Here is a 22,482-nt window from a genome sequence, read left to right as displayed (position 1 = left end):
TGTGAATTTATAAGGGACGTAAAATTACACTTTTAAAAATAAGGGGCGAAAAAAGTTACTTTACAAAATATGAAGAGCGTTTTAAACTATTTTTCCAAATTAAAAATTGCACAAATGAAACAAAAGAAGACTCAAAATTGAAATTTGAAATATAAAACTACAAAAAATTATGCCCATCCATAATTTATTTATTTATTTATTTTTTCTATAAGTTGCCCGTCCATTAATTTTAAACAAAAAAAGGAAACCAAAACTTTATCTAGTCGTCAACCCCATTTGTCAAATTGAAATTGGATTTTATCTTTTAAACTGACTTCATCCCCAAGCCATGAGAATTGTAATCACCAAAACTCTATACCTATACTTTGCTTACTATTCAGCCCTAAAAACGAACGAAGGAACCGTTTTAAAGTTAAAATTCCACAACAAACAATTAACAATAAAATAGAAAAAGTCGGAGAGAGACAGAAAGGGTTTAAGAGAAATAGAGGGTTTAAGAAGGAAACTGCCATGGGAGGCAATTTGTCTACGACTTCATCAGAAAACCCTAGTTCCCCCACCACCTCCGCTACCACCGCCACAAAAACAGCCTCCGCCGCCATGCCACCCTCGGTTTCCCCACCAACCCACAATTCTAAGCCCCTGTCGGAGGCAACCCATGATCATACACCGCGTGAAGCCAATACCGCAGTGGAAGAATCATCGGATCCACCGTCAGAAAATCAGTCAGAGGACTTGGAACTCAAAAAAGACGACGCCGTCCCAGAAGGGGAGGTTGAAGGAGGAGGAGAGGAGGAGGAGGAGGAGGGGGAATGTGGGTTTTGCTTATTTATGAAAGGGGGAGGATGTAAGGACGTTTTTATTGAGTGGGAAAAGTGTGTTGAAGAAGGTGAAGCAAAGAATGAAGACATTGTGGACAAGTGCGCTGAGATTACTGGTAATTTGAAGAGATGTATGGAAGCTCATGCTGATTATTATGGCCCACTTTTGCTGGCTGAGAAGGCTGCTCAAGAGGAGGCCAGAAAGGAATTGGAGAAAGATAAAGAAAAAGAAACTGAGAAGGGGAATGAGGAATCAGCATCAGTGGAAAATTCCGATAAAGATGGAGCCTTGGGGGTTTCCGAGCAGAAGATTGAAGAGAAAGACGGAGTCTCGGGTGATTCGGAGCGGAAGAGTAAGGAGAAAGATGGGGCTTTGAGTGTTCCTGGGCAGAAGAGTGACGAGAAAGATTGGGTTTCGGGTATTTCTCAGCAAAAAAGTGAGGAGAAAGATGGAGTTTTGGGTGGTTCTGAGGAAAAGAAAGATCAGGGTTCTTGACTTTTTCTTTTTTGTCGGAAATTAGGAATTTTTTTGCTGTTTTCAATTCATATGATGAATTTTGCGGAGGATTGGGAGCAATGGAATTATAGAGATTATTATAAGGTAACTGTAGGGAAATGCTGAGATTTTTTACCACAATTGATAAATTTGAAATAATTGTACTTTTGACATTAGCTGGAAAGTTCTAAATTGTAGTACTATTATTCCTTTGCAATCGAAAGTTCTTTGCTTTAATGATATTTCTTACATTATGTTAAGGTCTGATTTTGGATGTGTACGTGATAAATTATAAAGTGAGGATGTGTTTGTGACCTGAAACTGAGTGAGATTTGCTTGTTCATAAAAAGTTGGTGTACAACTTATTGCTTTCTCAAATTTAAATGATTTGAATGTAAAATCATCTTGGTGGAACGTTTGAGAGTTCATTGCCAGTAAAGCTGAACAAGATCAATCATTGAATGTTATGCATTCAGAGGGTAATTGCTTTTCTCTGCTTCTGACGCTACCAGTTCAGTGGATTTCGCGGAATCTGTTTGTTCAGATTCTTGTTATGTCAACACTGAATGCAAATTCTTTGTTTTGCTTAGGGAAGTGATGGTGAAATCTGTCTCTACATTCCCCTGCTTCTGTGCATTTGTGGTGTTTGATTGTGGGGTGTGTGTGCTTATAGATGTCAATTAGCACTACGGAGTTTTTGCAAATATGGGACATAGGTTTAGGAGCAAGGATGCAAATTTCAGCAACAGCTATCTTGAATTGGAGACTGAATGATAAAGTTTTAAACCTAGAGCACAAAGTTTCTTAAGACTTCAAGCATTCACCTCCATAGCAAGAAACTTGACTGACTTGGAGTGCAAGTTGAATTTTTTCTAATTTCTCTTAATGGTTAATAACTATTAGGCCTTGAAGCACATTTGAAAGTCTTAATGAATATGACCAATTGAATTCCGGCATAATCTTGCATCCAGAGCAATCCAGAGCACAGAGTTTCTTAAGACTTTATGCATTCACCTCCATAGCAAGAAACTTTACTGACTTGTATTGCAAGTTGAATTTATTCTAATTTCTCTTATTGGTTAATAACTATTAGGCCTTGAAGCACATTTGGAAGTCTTAATGAGTAAGACCTAATGACTTCTGGCATAACCTTGCATCTGCACTCTTACTTTGTTCAGATATCCAAGTTCATGTGGACAATTTCTCATGTTGCATGTCTGCTGTCTCCTGCCTGAGCTCTGGACCTTTGGTGATAATCTGATATTTTATCTGATCTGCCATTCGTAGGAAACTTTGTTTGCATCTATGAAAATGGGAATGTGAATTTGGCAAAGGGATATCAGAGGGAGTTGCTTTGTGAATGGACGTTGAGTCTAATATTCAACAAACTTTGACTCGTTTCTCTTCCGCTCTCTATTTCTCTTCTCTGTCGGTAATACGTACTATGTGTTTGTGAAATAGTTGTTTTTTTAAGATTTGTCTTCTTTCTTATGCACTTGTGAAATAGTTGTTTCTTTTAGATTTGTCTTCTTTCTTATGCACTTTTGTAGCTTCAAACTTTAATTGTCCAAGAAATAGAAGGTTCTACTTCTACATGAATCACAAGGCAAGAGCTTAATGAGAATTACATATATACATACTCCTGTCACTCTATTGCTGAGCATTTCCTCCAAAACATTGCATCTACTGTTCTTGTTTTGGAGAAAGCTGATTATTCTTTTATGCATGAGAAGATCGTTCATGATTGCGCCCCCCCCCCCCTCCCTCCCTCTCTTCCCCTCCCTTCTTTTATGCATTAAGGCCTATATACAACCTGTAGGGGTAAATCTTTTAATGGATGCTGTTTCCCTTTTTGGGGAAAGTTTTTGTTGGTCTTTGGGTGAAAGAGGGGGGGAGGGGGGGGGGTTGCGTTTCTGATGCACAGATGTCATCACATATTTTTAAATTCGCTTCGTTTGTAAGTCATTGCCTATTGAAAGTTAAGTCTATTTAAACGAAAAAATTTGGACTCCGGAGAAGCAAAAAAGCTAGAACTGTCTGCAGTGTATCAGAGGGACGCAGGGATGGAGCGTGTTACAAGGAGAAAGATAACAAAGTGGAAAAATAGTTTCTTCCTCCATTGCAAGTGTATTTTCCTCGTACCAGTTTTCTTCAAAACTTTTGCTGATGCATTATAGAAGCTACTGACTCAGCATTGCGCAATTCCATCACTGCTTGTCCCACCTTCAAGCGGAGTTGCATGATTCTCCGAAACTGGACACAGATTACGAATTGAACTACAAATTGCAATTACGAAACCTCTAATACGTGCTATAGGCTTCACTTGGAAAATTAATAAGACTCAATCATAGAGTAAAAGAATTCTTCCAAGTATGAACAAGGCAGATGTTAAGAAAATGGCAAATGGAAGAAGAATGGTTACCATAATAAATAAGAAAAGCAAAGCTACATATTAACTTTCTCGAATTAGCAACTTGTAGGCTTCCAGCAAGATTTAACTGTTGTCTCAAGCAAATTTCTGAACTCAAATTTCAACCCTCACCTTCCCCCGGTCCTCAAGTATATTACGAAGGGTAAGACGCTCGAATTGTCCCGTGGAAGACAAAAGGTCTTCTTATGTTGTATAGAAGACAAAAAGCTCGAATTGCGTGTTTAGTTCGCTCAACCAAAACAAGGAAAAACTAAAAAAGAAAAAGAGGTAATGGGATAAGGGGAATAGAGAAAAGGAAATGATTATCCATTATCAGAAGCTATAAATAATTGCCACGGATTTAAACCTCATCTTTTGCCTCTCTGCTCATTGAACCAAACCAAAGAAAAACAAGCAGAAATAGCAATGTCCAATCTCTTCTCTCTCAATCCGTCGTCCTCCTTTCCGTATCTCTCCCCTTTAACACCCCCCAAAAAGTTCTCTTTTTGGAAAGCAAAACCCACTTTCCAGTTGAAGAAACCAGCACTTGTAACCTCAGTTCTCTCGACTAAAACTGACCCACAAATTCCCCAATCTGTACAGACATTCTGGCAGTGGCTTTGTGATGAAGGCGTGGTTTCGTCGAAAACTCCAGTGAAGCCAGGTGTTGTCCCAGAAGGCTTAGGCCTTGTTGCCACAAGGGACATTGCTAAAAATGAGGTCGTTTTGGAGGTTCCCAAGAGATTTTGGATCAATCCTGATGCAGCTGCAGCTTCAGAAATTGGTAGCGTTTGTTCTGGTTTGAAGCCTTGGATTGCTGTAGCTCTATTCTTGCTCGCAGAAAAGTCTAGAGAGGATTCTAAATGGAAATTTTACTTTGAAATTCTTCCACAGTCTACTGACTCCACTATTTTTTGGTTGGTCCAACTAAATTTACTATATTTGTTTTCTGTTCTTTTAGAAAATTTTTGCTTTTGAAAATTTGCAAGATTGAGTCTTTTTGATCCCTATTGTTTGACATGCTCTTCCAGTGCAGGTCAGACGAGGAGCTTGCTGAGCTTCAAGGTAATCCAGTTTGTTTTCCTTATTTCGCTTTTTTACATAGGGGTGACGGGGGTGCAGTGCACCTTGCACCAATTAACAAGGGGTGCTACAACTGAACCAATTGGGATTGTGGCATATAATTTCTCTTGTAGGACAAAAATCTTGGTGAAATTTTTTTGGCTATTTCTATCTTTTCCTCGAATTGCTGTCTCTAATATACTAAAGATTGAATTTTGAGGTTTACAAAATGAAGATCCGTAAAAATAGCAATTGAAAAGTAAAGGAGCTGAAGAAGCTTTTTATTTTGTTGCAGATTTTGCTCTGCATCCAAGATTGAAATGTTTTTTACTTCGTCTTTTAGGGACACAACTACTGAGCACGACATTAGGTGTGAAAGAGTATGTGCAAAATGAGTTTTTGAAAGTGGAAGCAGAAGTAATCCTTCCCAACCAGAAGCTTTTCCCTTCTCCTATAACTTTGGACGAGTTTTTTTGGGCATTTGGGATACTCAGATCAAGGGCATTCTCACGGCTTCGAAATCAGAATCTTGTTGTAATCCCGTTTGCTGACTTGGTAAGTCCTGAATGTATTGTTAGATTCATGTTCTGCTGTAATTGCTTTCAAATTTCATGTGCTGGTGGATCCTTTTTCAAAATAGTTGTTAAAATTGGTGAAAAGATAAAAATCCTAACCATACCATATACCATTGGAACATGCTTGAAACCAAATGCTTTTTTTATTTTTTAATGTTATTTTGCGTTAAAATCTCAAATATTTGCACTTTGCTTAGCTTCATTGGTTAGGAACATACGTTGCATGCACTAAATGTCTCACTGAGGAAACGTGATGGTTTTTCGAAGTCCAGCAAAAATGCGAACATGAAATGATACACACACTCGAAGGCTCTGTGTGTTGCTGAAAATTCTAATGCCAAACTTGGGATAAATACAAGGAGAAAACAAAGGATAGTATGAACCTTAGATGCAATAATAAACCTAAAGGCTCTTGTTAGCATCTTGAAGCTCCATTATTATTTTCTTTATTGTACAAGGACTTCTAAACAGATATAGAGGATTGAGTAAATGTCAATACGTCAGACACAACCAATTGTGGCCCTTTTATTACTCTTAACAATTTTGAGTTGTTCAGTCCTTTGATGTGGAACATAATTTCAACAGCTTTATAGAGTTCACTTGGACAATTATTTTTTTAAGACAGTTGGTATATGGATCAGATCAACCACAGTGACATTGTAACCACAGAAGATCATGCGCATGAAGTTAGAGGACCAGCAGGTCTTTTCTCTTGGGATTACCTATTTTCTCTGAGGAGCCCGTTACACCTTAAGGCTGGTGAACAGGTGAGGTTTATTAGCTGAAAGTATATATACTTTTTCACTTAGTTAAAAATGCTGCCTCAGGGATATCTGTACAAACACACACACGCACAAATGGGCACTTAAATTTGTTAAACTTGAATATGTAACTTATCTTGTTATACCATGGATTGTCTTGTAACTCCTAGTATGTCTTTCTCATAAGTATTTCCTTTACCTTCTATTGCTTGTATATCAGTGTATTGGTCAATGACCATTTACACCTGAGACAACAAAAGAGAAGAGAACCATTCTAGGAGCTAACTAGGTATGAGATCTGAGTTTAAGGGTCCTTTCTCTTCTAACTTCAGTTAGTTGAGGTGGGATATAAATGCACTTTGACAATGTACAATATGTGAATCAGTTCCAACTGGTTAGAATGCTAAGTGTGAAGTCACCAATTATTTCACCCAATTAGAGTAAGGCCCCATTTGGGGTTGCGGTGGCTTATAAAGAAGGATTTCTGACACAAGTTCTTTTAAGTTACCAAAAGTTGGGCTGCTTAAGTTACGGGAAATTAGTTACCAAACACTGTAAAAGTACTTTTAGTGCTTAAAAGCGCTTTTTTTGTAAACGCACCACAACCCCAAACGGGGCCTAAGTGAACTATGAAGTTAAAAAACCACACAATGGCATTCTGATTCTGCAGGTCTTCATTCAATATGACTTAAACAAGAGCAATGCTGATATGGCTTTGGACTATGGATTCGTTGAATCAGGGTCAAATCGTGATGCATTTACATTAACATTAGAAATTTCTGAGTCAGATCAATTTTTTGGGGACAAGCTGGATATTGCTGAGACAAATGGTTTAGGTGAAACTGCTTACTTTGATGTTAAATTGGATCGCCCTCTTCCACCAGCTATGCTTCCATATCTCCGGCTTGTAGCACTTGGCGGAACCGATGCTTTTCTTCTGGAATCAATTTTCAGAAATGCTGTTTGGGGTCACCTTGAATTGCCTGTTAGCCATGCAAATGAGGAGCTTATATGTCAAGTGGTTCAAAAAGCTTGCAAATCTGCACTTTCTGGCTACCCCACCACCATTGAGCAGGTGAGCAAGTCCTTTTGCTTTACGACCGAAATGAGTTCATTTTTTGAGCATCTTTGGCACATCTTGTTTAACTGAAATTAATGGACTTGTGGTTATCTTGTATGCTCCCTTGGCAATTGATAGACTAGGAGAGAAGACTGAGTTGTCCTCATTCATTTAATTCTGTTATAGTTGTTTGCCAAAGTATACCATTTGAAAACAGATCCTCTTAACATCTATATGACCATTGCAATAAATGGAAGCACGGTTAAAGCAGATCCAAGTGGCATGAGATTTTTATGGATGATGCAGAGATGTTGCAACTGCCTGTATACTGCTGTTGCTTACAGGCTCCAGAATTTTGCATAGATTGTATACTCTGTCTTCCTGTGTCCTAAAATCTCAAGCTCATATCCTTCAATTTTATTTCTTTAAGTACTCTATACTCTTTTCTTCCTCTAATAGGACATGATAGTCCCCTCATTCCTAGGATCCATGAAAGTCTTCTTGACTGTAGCCTGTAAGACAGTAGTTGGCTTACAAAGTTAGTTTGTCTCTGTGTTTTGACTGTGTCTTGAAAACTGGACCTGCATAATAATATATTTCAACCAGAAGGTTGTTAAAATGCTAATGAGGATGTAAACTGCAGGATGAGAAGCTAATAGAGAGAGGAAATCTTTGCACAAGGCATGAGATGGCTGTTAAGATAAGAGCAGGAGAGAAAAAGGTACTGCAACACATTGACAAAATCTTTGCAGAGAGAGAATCAGAGTTGGATGGCTTGGAATATTACCAAGAAAGGAGGCTCAAGGATCTTGGTCTAGTCGGCGAGCAAGGTGAGATAATCTTTTGGGAGTAGAGGGTAGCAGCCACCACCAAACATTTCTTGTTTGTTCATGTATTATGCTGCGAGGGAAGGACACAGACACAAGTTTACGTGGGATTAGCAGAGCATCTCTAAGTGGACACCATTGGCAGTGCATCTAAATCCTGCAGGAGGCAACTACAGCAATCATCATCCTCTGGAAAGCAGTCACCACATATTTCATAATCTGAACTCCCGCCACTGTCTGCAAGTGGTCCGGATTCATGAGCTTCTCTGCACTCGTGTCCTAGGATGGTCTTGGAGATTGAGCTTTCTGTTTTCCAAATTTTGAACTTGCTAATCTTACATGCTTCTGTTGGCCTAAATTTAGCAGGAACATTGTTTAAAGATACAGATCTGTACACCTGTTTGCCTCAATCGATGTGGACGTGTTCTAGAATCAGATGCACTCGCCTGCGAACCTGGGAGTGTGGGACACGAGATTGCTATTGGTAGTTATAACTCTAACAAAGCAAAGATAGGTTAAGGCCTGTACTCCCTCACGAACTGATATGAGTTAGCATCTACATAACAACCTGTAAGTCCTCTTCATCCTCGAATAAGTAAAAAGATTCAGAACCCCTTAGCTTAACAATCCAATGGAGAAAAAGGAACTTTGATACATCAAGGCTGGGTTAATCAAAGAGAACGCTTAACGGACCTGTTCTTTATTGCCTCAAACGTTACAGTACATATATAGATTTCAGATTCATATCATTTAACCTCCGTAATTGATTGTTGTGGAAAGGAATTTGTTAACATCAAAATAAGTGGAAGATTAAGTTATCTCAATGCATCAAGAAAGACACTAACTCAAAAACCTCAGAAGCCACTCAAATTTGCTCATATTGGGAATTTTACAGTGGTATTGGAGTAGTTATTGATTACAACCATCTAAGAGGCCTTCACTGCCTCGATTTTACCATCTTATCTGATCAGACAAGTGCCGAAAATGGCACCTGTTGACTAATCAATAGTGACACATGAATAATTAGCTTTCAGCTGGCAGCTCTTATGCTAAAACAATGAAAGATCCCATGAATAACCATCAGAAAAAACCAATTACATATGAACAAAAAGAATGATTAAAATTAAAATCCAAGTGGAACTTCTAAACCTTCATTTTCATTTCTATGTATTTTCTGCTGCTTCTTACAAAGCTCCCCATGTATGAACACACCGCTCTGATGCCCATGACAAGTCTGACATTTTCTTGATTTCTGAAAGATTTTCGATGGATGAACGCTAATGATCCCAAGCCTTTGCTAACTGAAACACCATGATTTCTTCACACGGTGTCTAGCAAGGACCCTTGGAATTGAATCACAAATTGAGGCTTGGTTTGGCGGCACATGTTATCGGACTACAGTTGAATTCCGAGGGCCTAATAAGTCATCACAACTTGTTCCCTCGCACAGGCATTCTTGCGGATTTGCATAGAAATAATCTTCTTCTTTCGGTTTATCAACAAGAACTCTACGACGTGCAGGCTGTCCCATTCTGCTCTCATGTGCCAACCGCACAGCAACAGAAAACTCATCCCATGAGATCGTCCCATTCTGATGCAAATCCAATAGTGCTACAAGTCTTTTCCGGTCCAATTGGATGGTTCTTTTGAAACCCAGATACCTGCCAAAAATGTAATCAGGGCCTTTCACAGTGCTAAGAGCTCTGATACACCAAAATGGCTCCCAAAACACTTATAATTTGTAAAACATATACCTTCGATGACCTTCCACGACTCTTGCCATGTTTCCATCATAGGTGGGAACAAATGTATTACTGGCCACTGAAACAATGAAATCAAGGGCAGCCATTTGAGATGAATGATTCTGAAACTGTCGCAGATCTTCAGGATCTAACAGCATCTCCTTTTTCACCTGAAATTGAAATAGCAACGGAATTCAAGGAAATAACATTAAGGTATTTTTATAGGACCATTAAGTCATTTTAACATTAAGTCATTTTGAAATTGAAATAACATTAAGTCATTTTATATAGCACATGCACCAATCCAAACATTAAGGTATTTTTATAGGACCATTCTACATACGTTATTGAAAGGATCAAGTGGAACCGTCCAGTCACTGATTAAGTATACATTCTGGGATGGAAAATTAAAAGCTGGGCAGTAACAGTGATGAGATTTGTACATCAATTGTTTCCCAACTATTTGGAATTATTAGTTTGGTTATGTAGATGCACTCCGAATGGACAAACAATCTACTTGTGTAGATTTTACCCATTAGCTACCAGCCCCCAAGATCCAAAAAAAGGTTGGAAAAATTACCACGCTGAGCCCACTTCTTAATTATTACTTGAAGTTTTCTAGTGACACTCCATCATTTAATAAGCTTTCAGGAGAAACAGAATTTAGCACGCCCAATATTCACTGCACAACATGTTAGCGAAAGATGATCTTGTCTGCAATCACTTACAATCCTGGGAAATGCAGTTCTTAGTGCGGCAAGTCTCCTTGCACTGCCATATATTTCACCAGATGCAATATATATCTGTGTGTCTCTGTCAAAACCCAATGCTTTCAAAATCAATGATGTCTCCTCCGGGGTAAGAGGGCATAAGCCCTCAGATCTTTTTACATCAGATATTATCTCTTTCTCTTTCCACCAAGGAAATGCATACCTGAAACCACAGTACAGCCTAGAAATTCCATAAACCTGAAAATCATATTCTAAGTATATTTGTGAAAACATGATGATGTAATAGTTCTCTAACAAGGAATTATGGACCAAAAAATTAATACTCCACAAATCTCTGTCTCTTCTAACTTTATCATACTTTACACTTTGTTTGAACATCATATAACCACAAAGTAGTCTTCTAAGAGACATGGCATAAAAAGACTCCATCTTTGCAAGGGAAGCATGGGACTAATTGCAGTCAACCCACCTCCATTGGTCCAAAACTCGATCTGACAAAGTGATGTCAATGGGAAATTTAAAAAAGAAAAGAATTGTGTGAAAAAATGCGATCATAGTTCTACTTGACCATCAATCTATGTTTCCAGGATAGCAATAATAGATAACAGACAAAGTGACAGGGTAAACCAAAAGCCTGGTGTAGCTCTACTCACCCATCAATCTACATCTTCCAGGATAGCAATAATAGAAAACAGACAAGGTGACAGGGTGAACCAAGAGCCTACTTAGGTTCAGAACTTTTGTTTTGGGGGAGGGGAGGAGGGGAGGGGAGAGGGGAGGGAGTACACCATGTCTTTTAATCATGCATGAAATAGCGATCGCTTTAGTCATTGCAACCGCCAATTATGTAGAAATCCATGAAATTAATCTGGAATAAGCACCCATGTCACTCATCTCTCAAGCACAAAGCTTGAGAGATAACCTAGTGGATCTTTTCCTAAGAAATCAGTATTCATGTTTCTGGCCAAAAGACCTGATATAGATACATGTGTCTGCTACTGAGCAACAAGAATCTTATTTCCCCCATTAACTAAACAGAATATCCAGCATTGGATGATTGTGTCTGTATCATGTTAATGTAGTCAATGAGAATAAAATCTGCCATTTTTTTATGCTGAGAAAAATTCCAGCGACATATTTATCCAAATAATGCATCAAATTCAACAAGCAATTACCTCAACCGTTTAAGCTCCTCAGCTTCCTCCTCAGTGCATCCATGGGTACAACCGGAGAAAGCCAACATGTCCATCTCATATCTTAAATGCAATGCCATGAACGGTCCACTTTCTTGCAGAATGCGCACCAACTTTCGACCCAAAGCCTCAATCTCAGGGGTGAACTTAAGTGCTTGGAAATTGACACGACATCTGAGTCTTTGAAGCTCAACAGGAAGTCCATTGTTTGCGAGTCGAGTGTCTGTTCTGTTGAAGTGTATCACCTTGTACTTGGCAGATAAGGGTAAGATCTGCATGTTCAAATGAAAGCACCAAGTTTGATCATGGGTTCTTCTATAGAAGTATAAGAAGCATATTTAGGTGTCTGTCTACCTTTGTGAAAAGAAATGTCATCCAGATTATGTAATTGATAGAGATATATTTGTAACAATACAAAGTAAACAAACCTGTTCCAAGTAGTACTTATCATTTGACCAGCTAACAGGAGGCATCTGTAGAATTTGGTTCCCAAGTTTCCTTCCAAACCTTTTAGGCAATCTCTTAATAATCCGAACTTCATCTCTTAATGAGTCAATGAAGTGTCTTACGTTAAAAATGTCATCAAAATCACTGCAAGTTATACACCATAGAAATTTCTATAACAGAAAGAAATGGAGGTATAGAAATCCAAATGCTTCTGAATTACTACAAGTTAACCACTTCTGGATAAAATCTGAAGTACCTAGGATCAGCCCAGAATGATTTCTTATCAAGCTCTGGAATAATCAAAGTGAGATTTAAAAGCCGAGCAACTGTTACCATGTCACAGATCTAGCATTCCAAATTGACTAAGTCAGTAACTAGACAATAAGAAGACCACTGCAACAGAAACCATAGGAGTTCCATACATACCGCAGCGCGCATTTGATTCAAGCCGCCATTGCAAGACACTTTAAGAAAACCATTACTTGTATAATTTCCTGCAAAAACACACATTCCTCTCTCAGTATGTGCAAAACTTATTTGCAAAGACTGACAGACATCATTTGCTTATTAATGGTCAAAAGGTAATTACTTTTGTCTATACGTAGCAACATGGACAATAAACATAAAACTGCATATGCCACTAGTGTATTTATAGGTTTACTACTTAACAGTGGTTTATAATCCCTGTGACAGCAATCCAATATGTTTCATTACATTAACAGTGGCTGGATATGTGACTTTATTATCCCCATGGTACTCATTGAAAGAAACACTTGCTACTTTGTTTTCCTCACGGACACTCAAACTCCACATCATGTTAGACTACCATTACCTATCATATATATCTCCGCTTGAGAAATCAATTACTTACTTGTCTCACAAATGACCAAATATTCAGACCAAATTTGAAAAGTCAAGTCTACTATTTCTTTTACACTTAGTCTTTACCACACCAAAGGTGTAAGAGCTTTTTACTACATAAGCACGTTTAGATGAATGTTACATAAATTACATCTGAATGTCAAACAAAATTTTTCTGCACATTGCATCGTAGGAAAGACAAATCCTTTATTTCAAGCTTATCATGCAAAGTAATTAAACATATTACTTTGTATGAACTCAAATTGAGTATGTTCTTGCTCTCAAATATATATATATATATATATATATATATATATATACATATATCATCGATCAAGGTTCCAAAAAATATACCATGTTGGAAGAACCTCAGCATCTTTAAACAATATATCGTCATGAGAGAGGGTGAGAGAGAGAGAGAGAGAGAGAAGAGAGCAGCTTTTTCAGAGGTAGTTTACATTACAACCAGAAGGTTAAAAGAATGCATATAAGAATAACTTTCAGAGTTTTTTCTTAAGAGAAGGGGAGTATGATTAGTGTGTCATTTGGAGGCCATTATGTACTATTTGTAGTATATCATCAGTACCTCTTCAATCTGGTTCCTTAAGTTGACCTAGCGCTTTGGGTGAGTAATAAGATTAATTAAGCAAATGAAGGCAGAGAATCAAAGATGTGAACATTTAAAATTTCATTAGTACAAACTTAATGAAAATTCAAGCCAAGAAGCTTCTTTTTGCTTCTTTAAGCCAATTAAATGAAGATCAATGACCCAAATTCAGTTTATTATATAGTGTCTTAAAGAGTTAAACCAACTTTAAGAGATAACAACATTCCAAAGAAGCAAAAGGGATGTAGAAAATCTATTACAAGTAAAGGAGGCAAAAACAAGGCCAAAAGTTGGTGAAATAGCAAACAAGTTTAATTGCAGGCTACTGTAATAAGCACAAACTACAAGACTTGGAGTTGGCCTGTTTCGTTGCTAAAGTAAAGACCATCTTTTCCATGCGTAAGGTGTGGATAAAAAGAAATGTAAAACTAACAATAATTAGATATCCAGAAGAAAAAACACAGCACCTTTTATATATTTAGAGCTTGCCATTTATTTGTCATTGTAAAGGCAAACTAATATTCATGCAGAAAAAACCAAACAGCCCATCTGTCCCTGAATTCAATAGAGATAAATAATCAACTCTGTAATTCCGTGATTACACAATTACAACAACCTTTCTCCAATTTTCTACTTAAGTTTGTCATATTTGACGGATTCCTACCACTGCTAGGTTATGTCTAATACTGTGTACAGATAAACATTTTCAATGAATCAAGCATCAATCATCCACATTGAAGTTAATATCTGACATCTAGTCACTCACTACTTTATGCATATCCAAACAGTAATAGAAACCTATTCCACAGAAACTCTATATGAATTTCCACGCCGTCCAGCAGATCTCACATCACCGACAAAGAGCTAAGACCACAAATACCGATCACATTATCCTAAAATGATGTAAAAACCACAAATATGCTATCAAACTCGCAATCTAAAATGCACATCCACGATAAAACAACCACTGGAAATGAATTTGGAGCTTTCAAGAAACTCACTGGCAGGCAAAAGAATGGGAGGAGATGGCACAGCATCTTCAACACGAAAGGACAATGTAGACGCTCCACTGAACCGGCTTGACAATCCAGTTAGTAAACGCGGATGCCACAGCTCGCCGACAGCCACCAGCTGAACCAAACAGGTCCATATCAAAATGCTTGAGCATACCCTTATAAACCAGACCTGTAACCTTGTTCTCTGGATTACTTGGCCCCCTTGTAAACTTCCCTTTTCTTTTTCGAGCCTTGCCTGTCCCAAACTCTCTGATCTAACCTCCATTTTCTTTAACCTTGCTCATCATTGAAGCCTATCCTTCATCTCAAAAATCAGCATTTAAAAAAATAAAAAGTTGCAGTCTTTTCTCAAATTCATGCAACCCGTTTTTAAAGATCTTAAATTGATGATGCTCAATTGGAGCAAATGCCAGAATGTAACTGAAATTTAGGACACTGCCCAGTTAAAAATTTTCAAAACTTGAGAAAACCCAATTGATGAAAATGCACCAGCATCTAATTAAAAAAAATCCAAATTTTGAACAGCGTCCCTCCTTCCCAAGAAATCCCAATTGGCAAAAACAGACAAATTTAATTTAGATACAAAGTTTATATTAGAGAAATCATGCAATCCCAGATTGGGAAAAAAGCACAAAAACGATTTCCACAAAATAAAAATCCAAACATGAGGAGGAAATGAGAAGAGCAAAACCGACGGTGGATTCACGAGGTAAGACGTAGAGAAATTGAATATGGTCGGAATCCCTTCAATGAAAATTCTATGTGATTTTCCTTTGAGAAAAACAATTCTTATTTCTCTCTTTTGTTTCTTTTGGAGTGGAAAATAAAATATGAGAAGTGTCTGGGCAGTGGCCCTGTGTGAAATGATCAGTTGAAAAATGTATCTGAAAGAGAGGGGGAAGATGATCTCGCAGTGTCAAGGAGACAAAATTATATTATTTTGGAATATTTTTCCATCATTTCTAATATATACTATTAATGCATGTTTACCAAATACCAACCCAAAAAAAAAAAAAATACTAGTACCAGTAATGATGTTATGAATATTTTAACATCCAAATATGGGAAGTTAGATCTGCAGGTTGAGACTTGTGCTTTTAATTAAACTTGTTTTTATTGTCAATATAAAGTATAGTATTAAAAAAGAAGTTTTGTTTTTGGGATGACACGTGACTAGGAGTTAACTCATAGCACCAGTAAGAAAAAGAAAAGAAAAAAGGGAGTAGTTACTCTAATAGCAGACCTCAATTATGAGTGGATTTGGGATTACTACGCGTAATTAATGAAGAGTTACTAATTTTGGAAGGAATTACATCTTCCAAAGTGTTTCTAATTCTCTTCTGGATTTCCATTGATCTGTAGACCAGGCGGAGTTTGGAAACTTGTGGTAGGAGCTAAATTATTTTACAGTGTAAAAGTGTTGAGAGAATATTTAGGATACAGTGCCAATTAGTATCAAAGATTAAAATAATAAGTATCTAAAAGTGTAAAAATCGATACTTCCTAAAGGTGAATATACTACTAATAATTGGTATCCCCTCATATTACAACTACAAGACAAGTGCTGATTAATCTTATGCTTTATCAAATGAACTAAAACCATTTCAGTTTTTAGAAAGAGGATTTGCATAAAGTGATAAAGATTTGGGTGAAACTATCTGTTCCTTGTTTCCTGTATGTTTCACTTAAAGTGAGGAAAAGTGGATAAATCTTTGGTTTAGATATATGGCTTTTGCAAAATTTGCATCCATGATATACCCTCCCTTAGCTTAACTGGCAATACCTTTGACCAAAACTGCCTGCATGGCTGGTCTGTTGTTCAACTCGTACATTATTGTCTCCTTGTCCTTTAAATAAAGTCCAAATGTGTGTGTGTGTGTGTGTTTTTTTTTTGGCCCCCCAAAGGGTGGGTGGTAAAGACAACCATATGAGGATTTCATTTCCGCTGGTGTGTTAGAGACAGGTTAATGGTAGAATTGAATGGAGAGCTTGAATCTGAGAGAAACTAAATTGTGTTTGGATTGCATTTTCCGTCATTTTTCATGGAAAAATTACTGTAGCGATTTGATATATGCGAGGGAAAAAGGTGATAGGAAAATGTGATCACGGAAAACGATAATATTTTCCGACGAAAACAAGCAATCCCTAAAAAATTCTACTATATCAGTTGGGATTTTCACTTTTAACAGCAGAATCCACTTGAGATGCCCAAAGTTTAACCTGGAGTAGATGCATGTGTCTGTGTTGGTTCAGGTTGGCAGAATTTTTCTCAATGAAAAAAATGCAGTTTTGGTACCCAAACTTTGATACACAAGCGATTTTAATCCCCAAATTTTGGACAAAAATAATTTTTTAATTATTGAGCATATTTAGTACTCATGATGAATTTTTTCCAAATAACTACCAAAAAAGTTACTTGATAGTTATATGTCCGGCAACTATTGTATAAAAAAATGTCAAAAAATGTAAAATTTTCTTCTGACATTAAATGTCACGTAAAATATCTTTTTGACATTAAGTACTACGTTTAAGGACTAATAATTTTATCAAGTAAAATATCCCTCTCACACTAAGTACTAAGTTTAAGAACTAATAATTTTATCAAAAGGATATTTTACATTTTTTGGCAAATTTTTGTTAATAATTGCTAGACATGTGACTATCACGTGATTCTTTCAAGTAACAATTTGGAAAAAAAAAAAATCGTCAAGAGTATTAAACGTGCTCAAAAGTTGAAAGTTTGGATATCATATTTGTTTTCGTCCAAAGTCTGGGACTAAAAATGTTCATCGGGCAAAGTTTGAGCATTTTTCTCTTTTCTCAATCATGACGGTTACCCCATTGTTTCTCCCACCCCATCTACAGATTCCCTCGTTTTCTTTTTTGCAGGCAAATCTTATAAATCTTCCTCCAGTTCCATGATGCATCAAAACGAGAGAGTGGATTACACTTACAGTCGTGATCCTTCTCATACACATCTCATACATATGCCAGTTGTTTTTGCCATGTTAATTCACACACGATATTAACGCAGTGCACGTACTTTCTTGGAGGACATGAAAAGCTGGTTTCTAGCTCCCGCTGATCAATTGTTGAAAACTTCCCTTCGACGAAAAGTTAGCTTTGTTTTGTACTGAGGACACACTATAATAATGTCATTGAGGAGATGAATATTAGTACCATCCTATTTCCAGTGCAAAGGTATGATAGAGATCATGATGGTGAGCCAAGAAGGGGTACCAAATACTCTTAATCGCAATCATGATATACCCACAATTTCCCACAGGAGATTTTTCAAGTCAAGATGGATGTAAAATGGCCAACCTTTGTTCGGATTGTTTTTTTTTTTTTGTGGAAAAATTTGGGATGTTGTGGGTTAAGTTAATTATGGTCCATACTAATAATTTCTAAGTTAATTATGGCCAACCTTTGTTCAGACTAGTAATACTTTCTAAGATGCACCTTGCAAGCTAACTTTTTTTTTTTTTTTTGATTGTTGCAAGCTAACTTCAAAGCATGGATGAGTATAATATCAAATTTTCCCTAATTATAAATTTGGTGTCTTAAGGACAATAGAACTGAAAGTTAGAATTAGCAGTCCTCTAACATATGTAAAACTATATAATATTACACCTCCACTTACTTAGCTACGTAATTTTGATATAGATTAAGACACATAAGTTGCCTATTTCAAATTTGTAGCCAGCATTGCAATTATACATACTTTGCGATGAATTCCTCTGATACCTTACCATACTAACGTACCTTTTATAGTGGTTTAAAAAACAAACATAATCAATTGTTTAAGCTTGTGCACTTATTTTAGTTAGAATTTTGTTCAACTGTTCTTTTTATCACAAAATTAACAATAGTGTATTGGTTACTGGTGTAGTTTATTTACCCATCTATTGTTATTTCATATTACAAACCCTATTCTATGTTGACCTAAATAAACTACGACTCTATTTTTCAAGACATAAAATACACTGTTAATTTTAAATCTAGCTCTGCAATTAGAATTTTAATTCTTCTTGACAAATATATCCATTTGGAAATTAGAAGTACAAAAAAAAAAAGCAAAGAGACATATTAGAATGACAGTATAGTTTAGCTAAATTTCACTATCCCGTACCAAGTCACAATTTCAAAACTATTGAATGATTGTCACTTGGAAAAATGAGTTGGGAGAGCATGGTAGTGACTCAAATAAGCCTTAAGCAAAAAAATAATAGAAAGGCAAGGTTTTCTCTTTTTGTTTCTTTTTTTCCTTACTATTTAGTGCTGGTTAATGACTCGTAGTTTACTGCAATCTCTGGAATTTTTAACAAACAAGAAACAATATACTTTTTGTGAGATGTACTAGGTTGAAGAATCATCCCAATCTAGCGTACGGGAGAGTTTTAATGGATTCTCCTTGGATATTGGGCCTTGGCCCAATGGTTTGTAGTTTTCTTTTAGTTTGTAGTATCATTAGTATCATTTTGCATTGTTTTGAAAACTATATTGGACTGATCGATTTGATTGATCGGACTGGGAATCGTTAATAGTTTTGGTCCGATTCATACTTTAGATTGATTGGATTTAAAAACCAATAAGAATTATTCAAACCGTGTGAATTGGATTGAACCGTTAAACCAGCAAATTTTTTTTTTGTCTATTAAATTGAAAAAAATTAAAAAAGAATAGGTTTTTCTTAACCCTAAAAACTAATTATTAAATGCCACATCCATCGTTTTTTTCTCATTTTTTGCCTCTTATCAAGTTTGTATCTTTATTTCTATATTCCCGATTTCCTCCAAACTTCAAGCTTTTTTTTTTAAGTTGCAATATCTAAATCCTAAAAATATGAATTAAATTTTAAATTCACAATGTCTAATTCCTATAGATGTAAATTTTGTATAATTTCAGAATATTGTGGTATTTTTTAATTGGATTTAAGATTTTTTTTTTTTGATAGATACAATTGAGATTGAGATGAGATTTATTTGTTTCAACTTATAATTTTAAAAATTTATTTGTGAAATTCAAGTTCTTTGAAAATCTTAAACTTTTCATCATATAGAATCTTAAATTAGTCTATTGCATATCTCATTTTGTGCATATATATATTTATATAAATTATTTTTAAAAAATTCCTTGAACTAGGGTTAAAACTCGACCCAAATACCTTGCCGGTTCAATTAACGATTCGGATTTCAAAACATTGTCATTTTGTACAACAATACCTAGTCCGAGAGAATAACGCATAGAATGTACTGAACAGACTAGAGTGTCATTAGGCCCATTATGATTAAGCTACCTAATGATGAAAATATCCCTAAACCAATAGATCAAGGTGGTCAATTGCATCGTTATTTCACAAACAAATTCAAACCACTAAATGAGCAGACGGACCAAAATGCCACCTCAATAGCATGCCAGAATGACCAAAATATCCCCAAAACACCAAAAATTACAATGAAAACCTTTTGTTGATTTGACCATTGCAATAAAGCAATCCCTTTCATAAAGCTCACGTACTCCCTTTTTCTTCTCCCTTTTAAGTTTCATCTAGCCTTCTCTCACCCTACCCCTCAAATCCACTCAACAATCACTACAATCTTCTCTGACCCTAATTCACTAACCAATCACTGCAAGCACTACGATGCTGCAAGCTGCATTTGAAAAAAGAACTTGTCAATATCTTTCCATTCATCTCAAGTGTAAGATCTTAGAATTGAAGGATTGGATTCTTGTTTTGGCTCAATTGAACATTGAGTTGGTCGAATTAAAGGCCGGCTCAGGCTTCACAGTGCACAAAAGAGCTGTCAACTCCAATATTATGGGAAGAAAAGGTGTGAACAGGAAGCATGTGGCAAGCATATTGAGCAATTGAAATTTGACATCAAGAGGGAAATTAAGGAAATGCCGAGTTAAAAGGGTGGTTCTGTGGCAATGTTGAAGACATTAGAGTGATTTCTATAATGAATGAGGAAGTTGATTTGGGAAAAGCCTTGGTTGGTTTCTACCTGAGAGGAGAAGATGAAGATGAACTCACCCACACTAGACTTATCTATGGTGTTGAGATGAGGAATGTTTCAATCTATGGATTGGCTTGTACCATGTCTGATGATGGTAACATTTGTTTTATAACTAAAGAACTTGAAGCAAATCTACGTGAACTTGAAGCAAATCTACGTGAAATTCTGGCATTAACATCAAGAGGAGTAGCAAGCCTTGAGGAGGATTTTTTGCATGAAGAAAAGGAAGGCGGTTTGGCCGATCCAATTACCTATCTTATACAAAATTTGGAAAAATCTGAAAATTTGAAAGGATTCTTGTGTGTTGAAGCCTCTAATGTTGAAGTCTTGGCCAGCATCAAGTCTGAATTATTGATAGTTATAAATCTAACCCGAATTCAAAGAAATTAAGGGCGATGGCATTGATTTGTCACGAACTGCTTAATTTTCTATAAGCACTCATACCGTGCGGCACTAGCAGTTGTTCAAGACTTGAGCGATAAGCGCTTTGCTAGTTCAGCCTAACCTCTACATGCGCGAAATTATGCACAAGTCAAAAGTAGTGAGAAAATAAAAGAAGTATTGGAGGCTAAGAAAAACTTGTATTGCTCTTGAAAACGCTTGTACAGGATATTTTATAAATAAGGGGATTTGACCTATTAATAAGCAAGTCAAGAAAGTTTTACAAGTTTTTAGAGAATTCTACAATAAATTTTTCGACACACAATCTCTAGAATCTTCTATACAATACAAAAATCTTATGTACAGATTATAGGCTATTCCTCAAGACTCTCGCGCGACATATAACATTCCAGAAACCTTTAAGGCTTTCTACATACTTCCAATACTGTTTGGAAGAGTCTCCATGTCTAGCTAGCCTGGGGCAGGTGCACGTGATCGGTGTGCGATCTATGTCATTCTCCCCTATTTGAATAAGACATTGTCCCTAATGCCTTAACTAGGTTCAAACATCCGAATAAACTCCCCAAATTGCTACTACTTTTTGACCAGCTCCCAACTAATCTCGAATTCCCGTAGCTCACACCATCGCACCAAGTGCTTCTTTGATGGTGCGTGATTCTTGTACGAAATAATATGATCGGCCACGATCTCCTAGACAATCTTATCGTACTTATCCCTCATACCCGCAAGTGCCCTCGCTGACATGCTCCTTGATGGATTGTGCAAGTCTTGATAGAACGGCTTGAGTAGATTGACATGAAAGACCAGATGGAGTTGGGATAATGTTTCGGACAACTCCACCTTATAGGTTATGTTTCTCACTCTTTTTAGTTCAGTAAACAATTCCTCATATCATCGCATGAGATCCTTGTGCACCCCACGAATACGTTCGTGTTGATAGAGTTTTACAAATATTTGGTTCCCCTCTTTGAACTCGTGGAACGTGTGCTTACGATTGGTTCATTTTTTCATCCGTTGCTAGGCCTTCTCTAAGTATAGTTTGGTTGTGTTCGCTCGTTCTTGCCAATTCTTGGCAAATCAATAGAGGGGAAGACTAGTACCCTTGTAGCCATTAACAATATCTTTTGCGGTTATTGGCTGAAATTCAAGTACGATCCCAAACGAGCTCTTGCTAGTGCTCTCGTTTCTTTGCAAATCGAAATAAAATTGGGCAACGTCAAGTAATTTTGTCCAATCTGCTTGATTCACTATCAAATAGTGCCAAAGGTAGACCTCTAGTACGTTATTCACACATTTTGTGTGCCCATCCATTTGCAGGTGCATTGTCGTTGACATATTGAGCCCTGAATCAAGAAAACGAAATAAGTCTGTCCAAAACTTATCCATGAACCGTGAGTTTCAGTCACTTACAATCGTTGCCAATCATATTTGACGATATGGCCTATAAAAAG

The 22,482-nt window shown here is 36.7% G+C and overlaps 3 protein-coding genes across 5 annotated transcripts; 2 read left to right on the top strand and 1 right to left on the bottom strand.

Moving 5' to 3' along the window:
- The first annotated feature begins 294 nt into the window (after window positions 1-294).
- Window positions 295-2,970, top strand: LOC113716456 (uncharacterized). The gene is made up of 2 exons (XM_072073050.1): window positions 295-1,422; window positions 2,605-2,970. The coding sequence occupies exon 1, from the start codon at window positions 511-513 to the stop codon at window positions 1,315-1,317; it is 807 nt and encodes a 268-aa protein (XP_071929151.1). The 5' UTR covers window positions 295-510; the 3' UTR covers window positions 1,318-1,422; window positions 2,605-2,970.
- A 1,055-nt stretch (window positions 2,971-4,025) lies between these two features.
- Window positions 4,026-8,447, top strand: LOC113717714 (ribulose-1,5 bisphosphate carboxylase/oxygenase large subunit N-methyltransferase, chloroplastic-like). Of its 2 annotated transcripts, none has more exons than XM_072072299.1 (6): window positions 4,026-4,644; window positions 4,764-4,792; window positions 5,085-5,344; window positions 6,006-6,131; window positions 6,796-7,200; window positions 7,829-8,447. In XM_072072299.1, exons 1-6 carry the CDS (start codon window positions 4,154-4,156, stop codon window positions 8,036-8,038), a joined length of 1,521 nt encoding a protein of 506 aa, XP_071928400.1. In that variant the 5' UTR covers window positions 4,026-4,153; the 3' UTR covers window positions 8,039-8,447. The 2 variants fall into 2 exon arrangements, with proteins under 2 accessions (XP_071928400.1, XP_027098310.1); XM_027242509.2 differs by having other exon boundaries at window positions 4,029-4,644; window positions 5,133-5,344.
- Window positions 8,448-8,853: 406 nt separating this feature from the next.
- On the bottom strand, window positions 8,854-15,577 carry LOC113719475 (rhamnogalacturonan I rhamnosyltransferase 1-like). Of its 2 annotated transcripts, none has more exons than XM_072072298.1 (8): window positions 14,595-15,577; window positions 12,552-12,619; window positions 12,382-12,470; window positions 12,107-12,269; window positions 11,661-11,950; window positions 10,483-10,705; window positions 9,767-9,924; window positions 8,854-9,673 (listed from the first exon to the last, which is right to left on the bottom strand). In XM_072072298.1, exons 1-8 carry the CDS (start codon window positions 14,872-14,874, stop codon window positions 9,400-9,402), a joined length of 1,545 nt encoding a protein of 514 aa, XP_071928399.1. In that variant the 5' UTR covers window positions 14,875-15,577; the 3' UTR covers window positions 8,854-9,399. The 2 variants fall into 2 exon arrangements, with proteins under 2 accessions (XP_071928399.1, XP_027100474.1); XM_027244673.2 differs by having other exon boundaries at window positions 10,483-10,687; window positions 14,595-15,574.
- Between the last annotated feature and the right edge of the window lie 6,905 nt (window positions 15,578-22,482).

The sequence above is a fragment of the Coffea arabica genome, chromosome 11e (genome assembly GCF_036785885.1).
Source record: "Coffea arabica cultivar ET-39 chromosome 11e, Coffea Arabica ET-39 HiFi, whole genome shotgun sequence".
In the NCBI taxonomy this organism is placed as follows: Eukaryota; Viridiplantae; Streptophyta; class Magnoliopsida; order Gentianales; family Rubiaceae; genus Coffea; species Coffea arabica.
Note: the sequence above shows the minus strand (reverse complement) of the source record. Positions and strands in the feature narration are given on the sequence as shown.

Bases quoted from the DNA above. Each gene is read 5' to 3' on its own strand.
- LOC113717714 (XM_072072299.1), top strand. From the start codon at position 4,154: ATGTCCAATCTCTTCTCTCTCAATCCGTCGTCCTCCTTTCCGTATCTC. The intron at 4,793-5,084 runs GTAATCCAGTTT...ATTTTGTTGCAG, and splicing joins GGAGCTTGCTGAGCTTCAAG to ATTTTGCTCTGCATCCAAGA. The intron at 5,345-6,005 runs GTAAGTCCTGAA...TATATGGATCAG, and splicing joins TAATCCCGTTTGCTGACTTG to ATCAACCACAGTGACATTGT.
- LOC113719475 (XM_072072298.1), bottom strand. From the start codon at position 14,874: ATGGAGGTTAGATCAGAGAGTTTGGGACAGGCAAGGCTCGAAAAAGAA. The intron at 12,471-12,551 runs GTATGTATGGAA...TTGGAATGCTAG, and splicing joins TGAATCAAATGCGCGCTGCG to ATCTGTGACATGGTAACAGT. The intron at 9,674-9,766 runs GTATATGTTTTA...CATTTTTGGCAG, and splicing joins GTCGTGGAAGGTCATCGAAG to GTATCTGGGTTTCAAAAGAA.
- LOC113716456 (XM_072073050.1), top strand. From the start codon at position 511: ATGGGAGGCAATTTGTCTACGACTTCATCAGAAAACCCTAGTTCCCCC.